Source organism: Mus caroli, unplaced genomic scaffold (assembly GCF_978045245.1).
Source record: "Mus caroli unplaced genomic scaffold, Mus_caroli_1 scaffold_16, whole genome shotgun sequence".
Lineage (NCBI taxonomy): Eukaryota > Metazoa > Chordata > Mammalia > Rodentia > Muridae > Mus > Mus caroli.
In genome coordinates this window covers 73,766,267-73,784,711 of record NW_028227271.1, presented here as the reverse complement: position 1 = coordinate 73,784,711, position 18,445 = coordinate 73,766,267, and the positions used below count along the sequence as shown (strand labels likewise).

General features: G+C 43.2%; 1 protein-coding gene across 3 annotated transcripts in view; it reads left to right on the top strand.

The window, feature by feature from the left end:
* Positions 1–18,445, top strand: part of Ctnnd2 (catenin delta 2) — an 810,770-nt gene that overhangs the window by 460,148 nt on the left and 332,177 nt on the right. For all 3 annotated transcript variants that reach the window (XM_021182851.3, XM_021182850.3, XM_029469859.2), the window contains one exon: positions 17,672–17,866. In XM_021182851.3, the coding sequence (XP_021038510.1) occupies positions 17,672–17,866 (195 nt within the window). The remainder of the gene's footprint in view (positions 1–17,671; positions 17,867–18,445) is intronic.

Genomic DNA, 18,445 nt, shown 5'->3' with positions numbered 1-18,445 from the left:
TAGCAGGGAAGCGATGAAAGAAGATGACACAAGAGGAAATGGATCCCACCCTACAGGGCTTGTGATGTCATCATCTTTGCGCATAGCTGGCAAGTCCATCTTTGCATGTTAGCAACTGTTCTGGGAACTTTGGTGGAGATGGGTCAGGAGTAATGGGCACGCAGACAGAGAGGCCTTGAAACTGTCCTGTCCTCATAGATGCAAGCATCACAACTGTCTCCTACTTCTTTCAAAGGGTATGTGGGGTGGGGGTGGGTGGGGTGTGCGGGGGGGGGGATTGAGAAACTCAATGCTGGGATCACATATCAACGACAGAGGGAGAAAGCTTTCCAAGTGATAGAATTTGCCTTTTACTTTGTTCTACTGACAGTCTCCGTCGCTTAACTTAATTGTCTGTGCGTTGAGTTAAATGTGTTTATCGTAATGAGTGAATACATTAAATATTAAAGATGAACAAAATTATATTGAGAAACACATTATACTGCAGAATGCTTGCCGTGTATCGCTTAGAGTGGCACACTCTGCTGTTTGCACATCACGTGGGCTCCAACATCAGATTGAGGCAGTGTGATCTTTAACTCTGTCCCTTAGACTTGAGCGGAGGCTCAGAGGTGACGGATTTCTTCCCCAAATCTGCAGATGACAGGAATCTAACCTAGACAATTTTGAGTAGAGTCTTTATAGTATAAGCTATACATAACCCCATGAGCAGACAGCATACTTTTCTGTCACTAAAGGACAATAGGAAGGGCATAGGTATTTAGTATAAAGTTGGGTGGGTTTTTGGTTTATTTTGTTTATTTTGTTTTGTTTTGCCCACCATTATAAGTTTTTGTTAAATCTCTAGCGATTTTGAATAAATAAAAAGTGTCTCACATGAGTGTCAAAATCCTACTGAGTATGGTTTCACGCGTGCCAATTTTTGTTACTTTAAAATAAGACCGTCTTCCATTTTCTGAGTTTAGAGCTGAATTAGTCCTGCTGGAGATACAAATGCAAGCTATAAATATGTATTGGAATCATCAGGCCCTAGAAGCTTACTTTGAGAGAGAAATGACATGTAAAATGTAAATTCTTGACCAGTGGTTTCCAGGAGAACTGACCTTATAAGGAGAGTTATTTAGTCAGGGCATGATGGACTTAAACTCCAGCCAAATGGACCCAAGCTGTCTTACATAGAGTGGACCATGCACTGTAAACTCCATGTTCCAACTATTTGGAGCGTCATTCAACCTCTGACTTCCTGTGGCTCTCACATCTCACTTTTCTAGTTTATACAAGGGAGTGTCGGCCAAAGACCCTGTAGACTCTGCTGGACCCTGCATGTTTCCTGGAGGAGATGGATGGTCCCAGAGCAGAAGGGCATGGTCCTTTGGTGAGTTCACAGTGAGTGTTTAAAGCTCAGCTCAGGATACAGTTCAGAGACAGTGAGATGCCTGGCTCCTGTTGTCACGTTTGTCTTCCTGGAGCTGAGGGCTTTCTAGCCTGTAGACGAGAGCAAGGATGATTCTCATGAACACCTGCCTCCTCATATTCTAGACATCACTGAAAATTCAACCTTCAAAAAATATCCCTGTTCTGATTTATATTCTCTGCTTCTTATTTGATCAGCCTGCCATATTAATCAATACCTTAGCTTGGGTAAGGAGACTTCTCTCATCAGTAACACCAGCAGATGGCTTAGGAAGGGACACCTGGGCAGCTACCCAAGACAACCAGACCCTTTGTATTTCCAATGCCTAGGCCCCACCCAACAAACCCATACACCCTACCCCTGGGGTGTTCTCACTGTAAGACCAGTTCCTGCCTGGAACATTTGAATCTGTACAGAACACATCTCTGTCATGTATGGTGGATACATCTCTGAGTTTTTGGTTTTTTTTTAATAATTCAGCCTACTAGGGGCAGGAAGGCCGTTTACCACACACTAACCTTCTCTTTCAGAAACTCAGCACCTCCACTTTACAATAGCAACCATGGTCTTAACTACCTCATTAGAGGCTCCTGTCATCTGCCCTCCTTATCCTCAGGGAAGCAGACACTTGACTCCAGCACACTGTCCTTCCTGTGTGCAAGCTAACCCCATCAGAGTCTCTGTCTGCCAGCTGTCCAGAAATCACAGTAGAGTCAAACGCTCCACAGCAGTAAGTTAAGTTGCTGTAGCATCTGCATCGCACGGTTCTTGCTATCTAATTTCTGTCCGATCAATATCCAGGTGAAACAGTAGGAGGGAAAACCCTGCTCTCCACATCCTCTTCCTGGAAGGTCACGGCCAGAGTCTTGACACCCAGCTCATGTTGCTAGAAGTCCAAGAGGCCTCGCTATCATTGGATTATTCTTTGTTTTTTACCATTTGACTCACAGATAGCACTATCTACTCAGCTACCCTTCTCACCCCATAACCCCTAGCCAATGAAAATGTGATATGTAGATTCACTTGTTAGGGGAACGACAACCGTATCTACGTTTTGAAATTTTTGAAATAATACCAATAGTTACTTGTATCATATTTAATTACCTGGGAAACATAAACCAAAAAACTCAATAGAAATCACCAGTTGTGGCTCAGCAGGCATCCTCCACCTAACATTGGCTGCCTGGTGTCTCACACAGCATCCCCCAGTGCACATGTAAATACAGTGGGAAATGAAGTCACAAGTGACACCGAGCACAGAGTCCATTATCCCTGAGAAGAAAATAAAGTGTTTTCTAGAAACTGGAAGTTAAGAGGCAGAGCAGGGCTGGGCTCTGGGTCGGATGGAGGACTCTGAAATGTGGAGCTGAAGATGTGGAGAAGGAGGAGGAAGAGGAGTGGAAAGTTACTGTTCTCATCCATCTCTCCCTCTGTGTCCTCACTCCTGCCTGAGTGGCTAGGGCAAACTCCAAGGAAAAAGGCGTACTGTCTTAACTAAACCACAAACAGTGTGAGAGTTAGACTCCTGACTCAGGCATTGGCTTTCTGAGTGAAGCTTAAGTCACATAAGCGATACTGCTCACAACCAATCACTCTGAAGGAAGATGGCCACCATGTGTTACCCTTCCTCTTGTCATAAAGTTACATTTGGAATCCATATCTAGTGGGAAACACTTCTATTCATACCACAGAACAAATCTGTCCCTGTTTTTTTTCTTTATTTTTTTCTTCCTCAAATATGATAAATTAGCGAGGATTACAGAGGAATGGGAGAGACTTGCTGGCTTGAAAAGGAGACTAAAATAGAAAAATAAATTATCCCTTAGAAGAAACAGATCATTTAAGGGATGTAAGAGATTAAAAGACGTAAGCTTTGGGTCTAGCACTGAAGAGGATTTAGGAAGCTTTTGAATTCATTAAAGAAAGACTGAATAGGATACGGAGATGGAGCAAAAGAATGTGAAAGTCCTTCTAGGTTGTTAAAACATAACTCATAAAACTAAACAATAATTGATGAAACGGCTGGGAAATAGTTAAGGAGCTAACACAGAAGGTAGGGAGTAAAGGGACAGAGGCAGAAAATAGAAGTACAGGAAGAGCCAAGTCACGTTCCAGAGATGTAATGTGTGACTGGGGTCTCAGAAAAGGCGTCGAGGAGGTAAATTATCAAAGTCGTGGGGAAGAATTCCTCAGGGCTCAGGCCCTCCTCAGAAACTCCTCGTGCTAGGCATTGAAAGTGTTCCTTATTCTACATCATGAAAATTCAAAGTACCAAGATAAAAAGACCCCAGTGTCTCTGGAGGGGAATAAAAGGCTTTCCCTGACTAAGCAGTCACAGCTTTGGACAGCATAGAACACGAGGTGCTGCCTGCGCGCGTGGCTGAGGGAGTCATTCTCAACTGGAAACCTCCACACAGCCTGTTTCCCATCGTCAAGGAAAAATTAAACATGCTCTAACATGCAGAGGAGCCTCAGGAAATTCATCCTGTAGGCACACTGGCCTAGAAAAGTACTGCATTTGAAAGATGGATCCTAGCTAAATAAAAGCAAGAAATGGGAGGAAACAGTATCCAGAAATAATGCATACTGGGTAGCAGAAGTCCAGGAGAAGGCCCCAGGCAGCAGGGCAGGAGACAAAGGAAGGCATACTCAACCCAAGCCCTACTAGATCTGTGTGATGTCATAATCCAAGGCCAGAAAACTCGAAACAGCAATGAGCTTCATTACAGATGCAGTAGAAAGAGTTGCTATACTCCGCAGAGTTCTATAACTTTAGAAGGCAGCTGTTGAGAGATTTAACAGCTAGACAGATGTGTGAGCATGTAGTTCCATTCCTTCTTAGCTCTGTAAGGCGGTGCCATTTCACCAAAGCCAGCAGAATTTAGAGAGCTCGAGTTTCGTGCCAGGCACTCCTGGCGGGGGGGGGGGGGGGGGGGTGGCGACTCACCTGTGAGCAGCAGGGACCAAAGCCCTGGTGTTCTTAGCACTGATAATTCTGTCAGGGGTTAGAAGAGAAAACTGTGGGTAGGGACTAGGGAATAATACAGAGGTCAGAAACAGAGCAGCGGGGGACACCTCACAGAGAGGATATCCTTGGAGCAAACCTTTGAAGAAGGAGAAAGGACATACAAGTTGAGAACAGTGTCTGGGGCAAAGGAAACATTGAACCCAAGAGGTCTGAAGGAAAATCATGCACTGCCCGTTAGAATGCAAAATGGGGTTTCTCACATCGTTGTCTTGCTCTGCAGTACAGGAAAAAGATAAGAATAACAATTGCAGTCTTCATGAAGAGCTTATAAGATTGCAAATGTCCCTTGTTTAGGGTGTCTACAGGTTAGGCAGGCTTTATAATTATGCCTTGTTACCAAGAACATCATATCTGACTCTTCTGGGCATCCAAATATACACGGGTAGGAACCCAGGATATAATAGTCAGCGTACTAGAGAGTCAGAACAAACTTGTCTAAGACAGCTTGATGTGAGGAGAGATCTGACTGAGGGGAACCTAAGAGAAGAGGTTTCCCATATGGGGAGAGGGTTCAAGAAAGGAATGTTGAAATGTTCCAGGTACATTGTGTCACATGTGCATAACAGGGGCATTTATACAGTTCACCCTGCACACATGAATAAGTGAGCAGACGATTCATGAGTCTTGGGCACAGTGTTTTTGACTACATTCGTTCATTTTCTATTGCTATTTCAACATCCTTGTTTTCGGCAAGGACAGAAGAATAACTTCAAAAGCTGAAAGGCAATAACGGGGTAACCTCATCGATTTGGGCTCTGGTGAAAGCCCCTCAGGTTATGACACTATGTCACAGGTGACCTCAGAAAGATAGCTTATGGGAAGGAAGTCACATAGTGAGATAGGAAACGCTAGTTTTAGGAGTTAGGTTTCCTTCCTCCCTCCCTCCCTCCCTCCCTCCCTCCCTCCCTCCCTCCCTCCCTCCCTCCTTCCTTCCTTCCTTCCTTCCTTCCTTCCTTCCTTCCTTCCTTCCTTCCTTCCTTCGTCAACATCTAACCCAGGTCCCACAAGCACAGCATTAAGATCCCCAATAGCTGCATCCTCAGTGACTGGCCTTACCTAGGCCCTGCCTCTTACCATTTCCACCCTCATGTCAGAACACACCCACTCCTAGGACCAACCCTCCAACTTATGACCCTTGGAGACAAACTACATCCAAACTATACCGGAGCCACATACATTTAAAAAAAAAAAAAAAGAGCAAGGCCCAATTTTTATTTCTGAAAGAATGAGTTACACAGAAATCCAGATAAGATTCTTCGCACATTGCTCTAAGGGTCCCCAGGGCAATGAATGAATGCTGACAGCGTCGGCGACTGGAGGCAAAGTGAGAGTATATGAGAAAATTAAAGAAGAATCAATTAAAACGGGGCTGCTTCTGGGAATCAAAAACTGAGCCAAATGCCCGGAAATTTCCTTGTCCTTTGAGAAATAGGCTGCCTGATGAGTGAGCCCCGTGGCTTGCTGGTACTGTAAGTGTTTCTTCAGAGCTACAGAGAGGTAGCTAGTACTGCTGGGAAATGCTCTTCTGTACAGACTGCAATGGCAGAAAGACACCACAGGATGGGAAAAGAAAGACTTAGAGATAGGAATCTGCGGGTAGCTGGAAAGCCACGCCTGGGGTTTCGCTTTGGCTCCTTAACAACCAACTGTGGGGAAGGCTTAGTTGATGGTGGGGTTGTTGGTTAGTTTATTTCTAACTTCAGAGCTTTTTGCCTTAGAAAGATTAATTTAATGGGACACAATGGAAAAGATAGTACATGCACACATATTCACTGCAGATTAAAAAGGAAGTGTCTAAAATCTCTAATATTAATGGCTCTTTATATATTCATTATGGTAAGTGCTGACTTTTGACACCAAGAAGAAATCTGAATTTTTTGGCAATCAAAACAAACAGCCAAAAATGTATGTAGTGTTCATTCAGGCTCCAGAAAGACAGCTAATGAGATCTCTACACATCGAAAGCATTCTATCAAGTCTCTCCCAACTGATGTCAAGTCTGCCACTATACTGGCTGGCTATGGTAAACATAGTCACGTGTGAAATGGTTGTAGTTGGCAAATAACCAAAAGCCACATTTATATTGACCAAAACGTGAATACAAAGAGATACCAGATTGCGTTAGTCAGAATTCATGTTACTGTAGTTAAAATACCTAAAATAAAATTTAAAAATTCAAGGGGGAGATTTATTTAGTTCCCAGTTTCAGAGATTTCTGCCCACCCCACCATATGAGGGAGAGCCCTAGAGTAGCTCACCTCACCAGACAGAGCAGAAAGATAGGAATATTAGGGAGCGGAGTCAGAAGTCGCAGCCAGTGAAACACCCCAATGTCTTACATCCTCAGCTCTGCCTCGCCTTCCACTCCTCCTCCCATGCTACTACTGAAAATTTTAATCTCTCAGTGAATTAGACCATCTCAGAGATCCATGGATCTAATACGCCTGGAAACACACCATAGAAATAGCCAGAGGAGTACTTTTCTGATCTCCTTGGTGTTTCTTAATTCAATCAACATGGTGACGAAAATTAACTATCGCATAGGTTCTGCCTAAAGTGAGCAAAAAGATAGAAATCAACAAAACTCAAGAGAAAAAGGATGACTCCAAGGAATAAAAGAAAGAATGTCTGTGCCTTCAGCACTTCATGGTTCTCTAGAAAATGTTTCTCTTTCTTAGGTCTGTGATGTGGGATGTATGGATGTCTATAAAGCAGGCCATGCAATACTGTAGGTTTACCAGTCATGTGAACAGTCACAAGTATAGGCCTGGGAGAGAAGATTATAAAACCAGACAATACTCATTCCAGATTATTTCTTGACTTCATGTAGTCAGTGTATTGCAGACCTTTCAGGAGCGCACAGCAAAAGGAATCTAAAGAAAAGCTTCAATAATTTGACTGAGGAGCCAAGTTTGAGCAAGCCATTCCAGTTTCTGCTTACAGTGCAAACATCTTCAAAGGGACATGGCAGCTGTGGTTTCTGCCTGCTGGTCCTCCTGGATGGCCTCGGAGCTCAAGGGACTGGGTTACTATAGAGGTGGAGTCAGTCCCGAGCTTCAAAGGATAGTTTCTGACTCCAGCCTCAGCTCTCTGTGCTTACACTGACAAAGTAGGGTTAGGAGATGAAAAACCTCCCTAAAGAGAAAGAAGTAGCCATGTCAAGAGTTAGTGTGAAAAAAACAGAAGTCCTTGTCCCTTTTCCTAGGATGAAGCACACATTCAAACATGCACCACATACATGTCTCACACACACACTCATTCAAGTTCATCTGGCTAGACACAAAAAAATCCCATAGTCTTCTTTATTTCATGTTGATATATTCTATTTGAGTTGCTATAACAAAATACCGCAAATATCATGATTTTTTTTAACCCATGGAAATTTACATGTCACAATTCTGATGGCTCCCCCCAAAAAAACCCCCAAAAACAAACAAACAAACAAACAAAACCAGACAGATCCTGCATGTAGTGAAGACTTTTCTGGTTAACTGAGGAATCCTTGTTGCTTTTTCCTCCTCATGGTGGAAGAGACTTGAGAGAATTTTCTAGGGCTTGTTTTACAGGGACCAAAAATCTCAATAGTGAGGGCTCTGTACCATCCCTGTTAATACCTTGAATTGAGACTGAACCTGGGAACTAGTGAAAGACACAAACATAATACCACAGTTTTCAAAGAACTTGGTGCTGTCACATACCGACAAATAGGCCACTCCTGTTGACGATTCTTAGTAGCATTTGCTCCCTTGTGGGACTTTCTGTCCCAGAGAAGCATCAATGGTCCTGTAGGACACTCCTCTCAAATGCTCAGTAGTATCTTTCTCATAGAGACATCTAAAAGGGGGCATTTTAGCTGGACACTGGTGTCCTTTATGTATGCGATGAAGAAGTTCATGTTTTACCAAGGGTGATGGGCATTCAAATGACAATGGTGCATACTCCACCCCAAAATTAATTGAGCTTTAAAATACACATGCTCATAAACACATCCTAGAATGCTTTTATGAAATTAATAAAATCCAAAAGCTAAATCCTAATGGGAACTGCATAGTTTACAGTATAATTCTTATCTTATCAAAGCTTTTTATATATAAAACTCCATATGAGAAGAATTAGAATAAATAATAAAATATTAATTAATACATAAAAAGGTTATAAAATGTAAGCATAGGAATAATGAATCTACAGAGTTTGTATTTGGCATTTCCTCTTTGTAAATTTTGTTGTAAGCTAATGGGTCTTTTTCCTATAGAAGCCACAAAATCCTCTCTGCTAACAAATCCACTACAGAAAAATGATAGAGAAAGTACATTATACCATGTTTTTGAAACTCAGTGTCTAGTTCTTAAAGGAACTTTGTACAGCCTATGCATGCTATATCGAAAGTAATCTAACTAAAAGGCCTTTGTTTAAGTTACAGAATGCAAACCATCTCCAGTCATGTCTTTTTAAAATTGCAGCTCAGTGTGGTGCTGCAAGCCTTTTATTCCAGCCCTTGGGAGGCAGAGGCAGGCAGATTTCTGTGAGTTCAAGGCCAATCTGGTCTCCATAGTGAGATTCAGTCCAGCCCAGGGCCTTCACGCTACAACCTTGTGATTTATGAAAGCACCTGCCTGCTTATTTCCCCTTTTGTTGAGCTAACTCTTTCCTCACTGAGAATTTCCTCTGTGGCCCTGGGCAAAAGCCACAGAACCCAAAAGAGAGACAGCTTTGTTCCAGTGGCGCTTTGAATAGCTAATGAAAGTTGCCTTGAAGCTTCAGCCTGCCTGTGCTGCTTAGATATGAAGATGTACCAGGCCTACCTTGTTCCGGATGTTCTCTATGAAAACTCTGGGGATTATGTATAACAATGAGGTCTGGAAACCTGACAGTGCAGATGCTCTGTCCAAGAGATATCCAAAAGCAGCTGCTGAGAAACAAAACGACACCTGTTGAGTTTTATCCTCCTTGTTGATGAAGACAAGTTTGGGTGTCAATGTAAGACTGACCATTAAAAACTCTGGGAAGTGGACTAATTAATAAGATAGCAGCAAATTGCAGATTGCTTTCATCAGTAGGTCATTAGGACAATAAGAAGAGAGGAGTGAGCCAAACTTGTGGTCCATTCCTGCTCGCAACAAATTCTGAAGCAAACTATAATAACCACAAGGTTCCTCCCAGGGAAAAATTAAATTTCATATGCTGAGTTTCTTTTGCTTGTAGATGTCCAAATGTCTTAGTTACACATTTTGCATCTAATTATGTTGCCCTACATAGAAGTACAATAACTCCACTTGCCCTGACCTTGCCAGCAAATGTTTGAGGTGCTTGGGTAGCGGTCCTTCTAAAGGTCCGTTTGCCAGGCTGAGTCTTAGGCTGTTGTGGAAGGACGCTGCAGATTCAGGACATTCCTGAGCCAAGACTGCTACACCCTTGTCTCCGTAGCCCTCAAAGTTTTTTATCCTAGAACTACAGAAGGGCAGGACATGAGGGTGGGAGGGACAATGTGCCAGAAGGCTGCCTGCCATGTCCTAGGGTTTCCCAGCAAGATGCATCACAGAGTAAAGGCATGTTTGGGGCAAAGCCCATACCCTCCCCCATCCCCCATCCAAGAGCATTGCTAGCTTTCCCTGAAAGCATCAGGGAAAGTAACCCTCCTCCAAGGGCCTCTGTACATAACCACTCAGGAATGGATATGCCCGGGGCTCTTCTGACTTCCAGACTAAAGGAAATACCAAAGACTAAGCCTTGATTGTGTGCAGAAGATCCCACCTACATCTTGCCTTCAGTCCACAGCAACCATTAAAGCCAGGTCACTTCTCAGAGGTATCCATACGCCATACTGTTCTATTCACTGGGTTTTCTTCTGAGGTCCTTGACAGGGAAGGGCCTCCTACTAAAGCCTCTTCTTTTGTCTCAGAGGAAAATGATACACATATTTTCCCTGGGTGGAGAACTGTGCTTACAAAGAAAGTGGAAGATCAAGGACCCTTTTGTTTGGCAGGCAGGGTGTGTGCACTGAGGCAGCACAGGAAACCTAAGCCCACATCAAAATCAAGATAACCTCCACAAAAACACTCCAGCCCATCCAAATATAAAAAGCCTGATTGATCTTTTTTTTTTTTAAGTTTCTTTCTCTCTCTTTTTTTTAACCCTTCTGGAAGTGACTCTCCTCCAGATAACCCTTAACCCTAGCTTGTCCATACCCTGGAAGAAGAGCCATTTCTTTTCCTTTTAATTAATCACTTTATTTGTTTACATTTCAAATGATATCCCCCTTTGGGGTTTACCTTCCGCAAATTCCCCGTGCCATGCTCCCTCCCCTTTGCCTCTATGAGGGTGCTCCCCCACCCACCCACCCACTCCTGCCTCACTGCCCCAGCATTCCTCTACACTGGAACATCAAACCTCCACAGGACCAAGGGCTTCCCCTTCCATTGATGCCAGATAAGGCCATCCTCTGCTACATATGTAGCTGGAGCCACGGATGCCTCCATGTGTGCTCTTTGGTTGGTGGTTTAGTCCCTGGTAGTCTCGATGGTCAGGTTAGTTGGTATTGTTCTTCCTATTGGGTTGCAGTCCCTTTCATCTCCTTCAGTCCTTCCCTTAGCTCAGAAAGACCCATTTCTGGGAGTAGAAAAAGAAAACCATCTGCTGGTGTATGGCTATGTAGAGACACACAGCAGTTACAGGATCGGTCATTGTAGTCATCAGGACATGAGTTGACGTGCTAGGCCGCTGGGCACCTGCATGGCCAGTATCCAGCTACACCTGAGTCTTTGTTGAGGCCACTCATGTTTGCTCAAAAGGGCAGGGAAGATTATGGCATTGATGTGTCAGCCTCTAGTATTCAAGACTGGTGTCTTAATTGAACTCCCCTAGCAATCAGATAAACCAAAAGCTCCTGTCTCCTCTATTAGAGGAATAGCAGGAGCTTCCTCTGAGAGTCTGTTAAGATGCCCAACCTCAGGCCCTCAGAAATGCTGAGGACGAACCTGAATTTTAATCAGGACATTCTATGCATGGTATTCCATGAAACAAATACCTGTTCGGGAGGAAAAAATGGGCTTACAGGACAGTGCCCTCACGGCTGTTTACCTGGAGCATTTGCATCATCCGGGACCTTTTAGACAGTCCACTCCTCATTTCACAGTGGGAAGTGAAAAGGTGCCCATCAGCAGGTCAAAGGGCCCATCTTAGGAATGGAGGTCACACTGCTTGTGTTCGCCATCACTCCTGCTTTGCAAAAGCCTGCCAGCCACTGAAGGAATCAAACAAAAGAAGTCTGTTTTCCTAAAAGAAAGAAGAATGCTTGGGCTTAAACAGCAGGTGTAAGATCAAAGGACCTTTGCTTGACAAGAGTTTGGATCACATAGACATAGCCATTATGCCGTGGGGACCAGTGATTTTGGCCAATGATTCCAATGAATTTTGTTGTTGTTGTTATTGTTGTTTTTAGTTTTACTAGAAAGTGCTTGAGTCACAGTTGGTGGCAATATTCATTTGGGAAAGGGGCAGATGGAATAAAGTAATAACAGAACATTGTATTGGATATCTCATTGAGAAAGTGATTGGGGGTGGGGTTGGGGGACCTGGGTTGTGTACATCTCCAAGGCCCCATGATTTTCCAAGGCCTCCATGACAGCAGCAAGCTGTATGGCATAGAGAATATGAAAATCTAGTTTTTATGAGATAGAGGAAGGAAGAAAGTACACTTTCGCTCCAAAAACCAAACTATCGCGGAGTAGTTTTGTATCATTACATTGAGATTATTAGGTTGCAATGCAGTTTTATCACTGGATGCATATGAATGAATTATCTCTCTCACCAACATTGATCTGAAATATGACTCTTAGTCTACAATGCAAACTGTACCCACAGAGCTTTGCATTTCTAACACATGAGATCCATTGTCAAGTGAGTCCAAGGGGTCGGTGTTCATTTGCAAATAAAATTTGTTCAGTGAATTTAACTCATAGGACATGAGGATTGTGCTGGAATTCTTTAAATACTAAGATTAATGTTTGAAGTAGCACAGGAGTAGGAGGTAAACCTTGGATTTCCCATTTGGATCCGATTCCAAATTCAAGAAAAGAACTGAGTTCAGAAGGAAGAGCAAGGAGGGGCTTTTTTGGTTTTGGTTTGTTTGTTTGCTTGCTTGTTTCCAGACATGGTTTCTCTGTGTAGCCCTGGCTGTCCTGGAACTCACTCTGTAGACCAGGCTGGCCTCAAACTCAGAAATCTGCCTGCCTCTGCCTCCCAAGTGCTGGGATTAAAGGCATGCACCCCCACTGCCCACTACAGAGGGGTTTTTAAATTGTATTTCTTGTAGCTTTCCCTAGTTGAAATGATACTTACTTAGGATCCCAGGCTGTAGAGAAAATCACAGAAAGCCTCCTGCCTCTACCTCTTTAGCGTCGGGGTTTCCAGCATGAACCCCTATCCTCCTTGGGTGGAGTCACTTGCTGCCTATTCTCTAAGCACCAGCATAAAGCTCATGCCTAAACATTTTCTTTAGAGATCAGTTCTTGAGTTTCAGTCCAATGATTTTTTTTTCCCCTTCAGTTCCACAATTCAGTCTTTGTTTCCCTATCTACTTACATTGGTGTACACTTCTGAGATTCTGAGACTAACCAGTATTAGATATTAAATCTTTAACTGGTCCTATCCAGATATCACACCTTCCTCTGAGTTTAATCAAGAAGCATGTTGTTGTTGTTGTTGTTGTTGTGTTTCCTCAAGCAAAGGAAAACACTAAGGTTTACATTTCACAACAGTCATCAGAAACACTTGAATCACTTAGAGTGTTTCAAAATTAAATGTCCAGCTTTGTGTTAGAAAAAGTAGCTGTTTTTATTTTAATCAGCCTATAGGTATACAAGGGCTGGTGTCACGGTCTGGAGTTCGGTGGCCGGGAGCAGCTGCTGCTATCGATGGCAGCGCTTGCTGTCAATTGCAGAGCACTTTTGCCCACAGCCTCCTTATTCAGGCTGTTGTGTGTTCCTCTGTTACATACACTTGAGGAGATTGCAGATGAGAGTGTTTTAGTGCCTTGTATTCTTTCACTACAGTGATTAGTGTCACATCTGGGCCAGAATCCATGGCTAATTCCAGCTTTGAGCTCCAAAACTAACACAGTTGAAATGGTAATTTTTTTTTAAAGTATTGTTTCTGTTTGTGTCAAAATTTTCAACGTTGTGGCCAACATACTAAAGCCACGAGACACTGTGTCAGACTTCTAAATAATGATTGTGCCTGTGAGTGCCAGCCGTGATATAATGGGGTCAACACAGAAGCGTGGGATGCTTGAAGTCTTGGGCCATCCAGCTTACCAACTCTCAACGTTCTAGTGTTCCTAGCCTAGAACTGGACTTTATCCTCCCTACCTCCAATAACAGTCAAGTGATCTGAACCAACCATCAGCATCCATGAAAGGGTACCTGGGAGCTCAGAGGTAGTTCTGGTAAGAGCTGTCATGCCCCAGTACTATGTCAGCCTTACAGACCTCTTCTGGGGCTTCACCTCTGGGAGCTGTTTACAGCACACATAGAAGACACACTGTAGTTATTCTACATCACTAATCCTGTGTGCCATGCTCACATTCCAGATGGGAGTCTTCAAACACACTTTCAGAGATATTGTTTGACAAAATAACCAGGGACTGAATTCTGTGGCTTCTGAGTTTGTCTAAGAAATACAATGAGTGGGGGACACATGGTAGAATTGAAACCTGAATGCTAAATGACTTCATAAGTAAGTTATAAATGCTGCATATTGACATTACCCTTGCAAAAATGTACTTCTTCTGCAATAGCAAGGAAAACGGTCCATGCAACTGGTCTGGTATTTTCTTTGGTCCATCACGTTTTGATTGCATCTTGCTACTTTTCAGCTCTGAGCTCCCAAGCTCGGTTAAGGTCGAGTTCCCAGAATTGTTTGCTACCAACATAATTGGTAAGGGCACTTGACCTTGACATTAGTGACATTTAAGACCCCGTCAGAAATTTTCCCAGCATGTTTCTTCTTATAATAGCATAGTTTTAGTTCTTGGGAACGATGTAAGTGTTCCTGAGTGGTGGTTAGCATCCTTTATGGTGCTCAGAACTACTGTCAAGTAGACCGTGATGACAGAAGGAAATTTCTATGGAAGTGAAGTACATTTTGTGTGAGTCAGAAGATATATAAAGTATCTAGTGAGATTCGGATGCATAGTCCTACAATTGGATTCCATGTAAATATTTTCCTTCATAATGGCCAAGGCAAAAAATATATTTTTATCTATATCTGATGATCATTTTTCCCCTAAGCAAAGCTGGTGAAAAATCATTTTATCTTGACTCCTTGCTCTCCCTTCTGGTCCACAGTCCTTTTTTGTTTGTCTTGATAATAACTGTGTCTACTCACAAGGTCTTTAAACCTGACCACAAAGGATAAAACAGTACAAACAGTGCTCTTTTGAGAAAGGCTTTCTCAGTGCTCTGTATACAGATGAAATGTGGAATTTCTCTGGCACAGTGGTTCTCATGGGAAAACAGTGGGAGCGGTTAGTATTACCAATGATATTCTAATATTCGATAATGCCACTATTAGAGGTTTCTGCTGACCATTTGCATTCTTTATTGCTTGAGAATTTTAACGTGCATGGGATGGATTTGGTATGTTCCATGCCTTCCAATTTCTCCTCTGTCTTCTGGAACATATCCCCTCTCCATTTCATATCTTCCCTTTCATTTTCTTTTAAGCCCACTGAAGTAGCTTAATGATTTAGGTGTGTTCAGAGTTTAGGGCCATCTTTTGGAGCAGGGTGTCTTCCCAGGACCCACATCCCTAACAAAACCAGCATATCAAGCATTATCACTAATGAACTCTGAAGAGAATAAGAAACTACAGAGTGCTCATCTGTAAATGGGATGTCTTCCCCAATAACCATTGATTGCCAAGACCCCCCTCAGCTAGGGATGAGACCTCCAGAACTGCTCACTGCTCCATGCTTGCACTTTGTCTGGCTTGATCTTGTACACATGTTGTGTGTGCTGTCACAGCTATTGTGAGTTCATCAAAGCCACTGGGCTATTGATTCTGAAAAATCAGCTTTTTACTATACTCATCTACTGCTTCTTGCTCCTACAGTAGCCTTTCTGACCCCTCTTCAGTGGTGAGCCCTGAGCCTTGGAAGGAGAGGCTGTGGTACAGACATCTCATTTAGAGCCCAGTTCTCTGCACTTTCTTATTCTCTTCAGACTGAGCAGTTGTTGGTCTCTGAGTTTATTGATGATAATACTTGTAATAATGTCACACTGGAAGTATGATTTCCATAACGACAGGCTTCTCGTTAAGATGCTGGCTCCTTGCTTAGCGCCCAGAGTGCTAATTTGGTGAAGAGTTAATACATATGTCTTACGAAGCATCTGCACTCATGTCCCAAAGTCGCCACCGAAGTTCAGCAGCAATCCTGGGTGACCATCGTGGCTGGGACAGGTTTTTGTGAGATGTGGAGCAAACAACTGATGATTAAAGCCACCACCGAGTCCTCCAGTCATGCTTAATGGTAGTCACTCAGATAATATTAGAATGAAATTATTGTCTCCTTATGTTTTAGACTCTGGGGATCTCAGCAATATAAACGGAGCCTACAGGAGGCAGAGTTGACATCAGGAACTGGAAGCACACTGTACTTAAATATATTCCTGGGAAATAAATCTAAGCTTGAGCTTCAGGGAAGGGGCGAGGTGTGTGTGTGTGTGTGTGTGTGTGTGTGTGTGTGTGTGTGTGTGTGTGTGTGTGTGAGGGAAGGGGCGAGGTGTGTGTGTGTGTGTGTGTGTGTGTGTGTGTGTGTGTGAGGGAAGGGGCGAGGTGTGTGTGTGTGTGTGTGTGTGTGTGTGTGTGTGTGTGTGTGCTGGCATTCGGAAAAATCAGATGCAGTGAACCTAATTATGCAAACCAGTTACTTCCAATCTGTCATTCATCACAACTCATATCTAAATCTGAGATTATTTAATGATCAACAAAGGGAAAGAGCTCGCCTGCCCCTGATCCTTCCCTCCTGAAAGGAACCCAGTGCTTTCATTTTTATTTATTTATTTATTTATTGAAATGAAAATATAATGACATCATCTCCCCCTTCCCCTTCCTCCCTCCAATCCTTCCAATGCATCCCCCAGACCCTTCTTCATGAGCACCAAACCGGGGCTGTTGAAAGACGGTTTATAATTAATTCCCAAGATGGCTGGTTGGTGTCAGTGTGGGGTGTGTGGGTGAATGTTAGGCCATCCTTGTAACACAGTGTAGGTTCCTCTGGTTCTGATGGGCACCCTCTGCTGACCATAAATACATGGCACCCCCCTTGTTGCCCCAAGACAATCTAATAACTCTATTGCCCTGATATTTCTTCTTTTGGTTTGGATGTAAATCAGTGTCTCATTATCAGCAGCCACCGCAACCAGTGTAAGCTCATTTCCTGGTGTGGCAGGCCTCTGTCTTTAAGAAACTACCTCAGGGTCTACTGTTCTGTTCTGTTGCTCCACAGGGACACTTTTTCCAGGCTATGCAAGGGAGTGCCTGCAAATAAGGATTCACAAATGCCAGAAAGCCAAACCACTTATAATGGATACATAAGCCAGTTAGTGACAAGCATTTGTACATATCCAGAGGGAGGTAGAATAAATGTAAATGCTTCAGTTGGTTAGCCAGAGGAAAGGGAAACAGGACACAGCCACCTTATCCTTAAATATCTGCTTCTCGCAGGAATAACGGCCACTTTCGGTCACTTTACTTACTCATTGTCCAGGGCAAAACCTGCTGATAGCAGCAATTTCCGGTTCAGTTTTCGGGAGTGAATATCAGGAGTGAACTGGAGCGTATTCATTTGCTCACCATTTAGAATAATTTCTGTAGTGCTAAATGGAAATGGACTTTGAAGGTTGTCTGTCTGCCTCAGATCTGTCTGGTAAAGAGGCAAGTTACGTTCATTAGGCATGTAAAAAAAATATTTTTTTTCCAGTGGTACTGTTTGTTGTGGATTTATTTGAGAAACCCCAACATCCATCCAGTGACACTGGCTCTGGGAACAGAGCAAGGCAGCTGGACAGGGTGATAAGCAGATTAACCTGGCGTGTTGCTACCATTTGATATTCTTCATTTGGGGTTTTTGGAGATTTCGATCTCTATACCCTTCCATTCACAAATTCTTGGATACAATACTGTTCAGATGTTGGCTGAGTTTTAATGTTCCCATGTTCATTTAATTCCAGCTGGATCCCGGGCATCGTATAGCAGCCAGCATGGGCACCTGGCCCCTGAGCTGCGGGCCCTGCAGTCCCCAGAGCACCACATAGACCCCATCTATGAAGACCGTGTCTATCAGAAGCCCCCTATGAGGAGTCTCAGCCAGAGCCAGGGGGAGCCTCTGCCGCCAGCACACACCGGAACCTTCCGCACGAGCACAGGTATGTATTGGGAACACATTCAGGCTTGAACATGGGCGTGGGGGGCATGGGCCTCCTTGGAAATGAAACCATTGTTCCTCAATGAAAGATGTGTGTGTGTGTGTGTGTGTGTGTGTGTGTGTATGTATGTCTGTGTGTCTGTGTGTGTGTCTGTGTCTGTGAGTCTGTGTGTGTCTGTGTGTGTCTGTGAGTCTGTGTGTGTGTGTTTCTAGTCACGCTTTCCGGCCTGTTTCTATCATCAGTATCTTTGATGATGTCTGAAAGAAGATTGTTGACTCCAACTTAGCTACCTAGTTATGGTCTAAGTGGTGAAAATACAAAGAGAATTGTAGAGTTACTTTATCAAATAGAAAAACACAGAAACATGACTGATGGTTTCAGTCACTTCAGTAGTTTGTTTGATGACTATAAGTACTCCAAAAAAGCAATCAGTACCTCTGTGATAAAATGTAGACGTATTATTACGGTAAGTCATTTTTAATGATGTAGTCTACCTTTTAGCAAGCTTCAGGATCAAAATATTTGTTAAAAATGTGACATATTTTGAAAGATGGACTTAGATGTGTGGCATACACACTA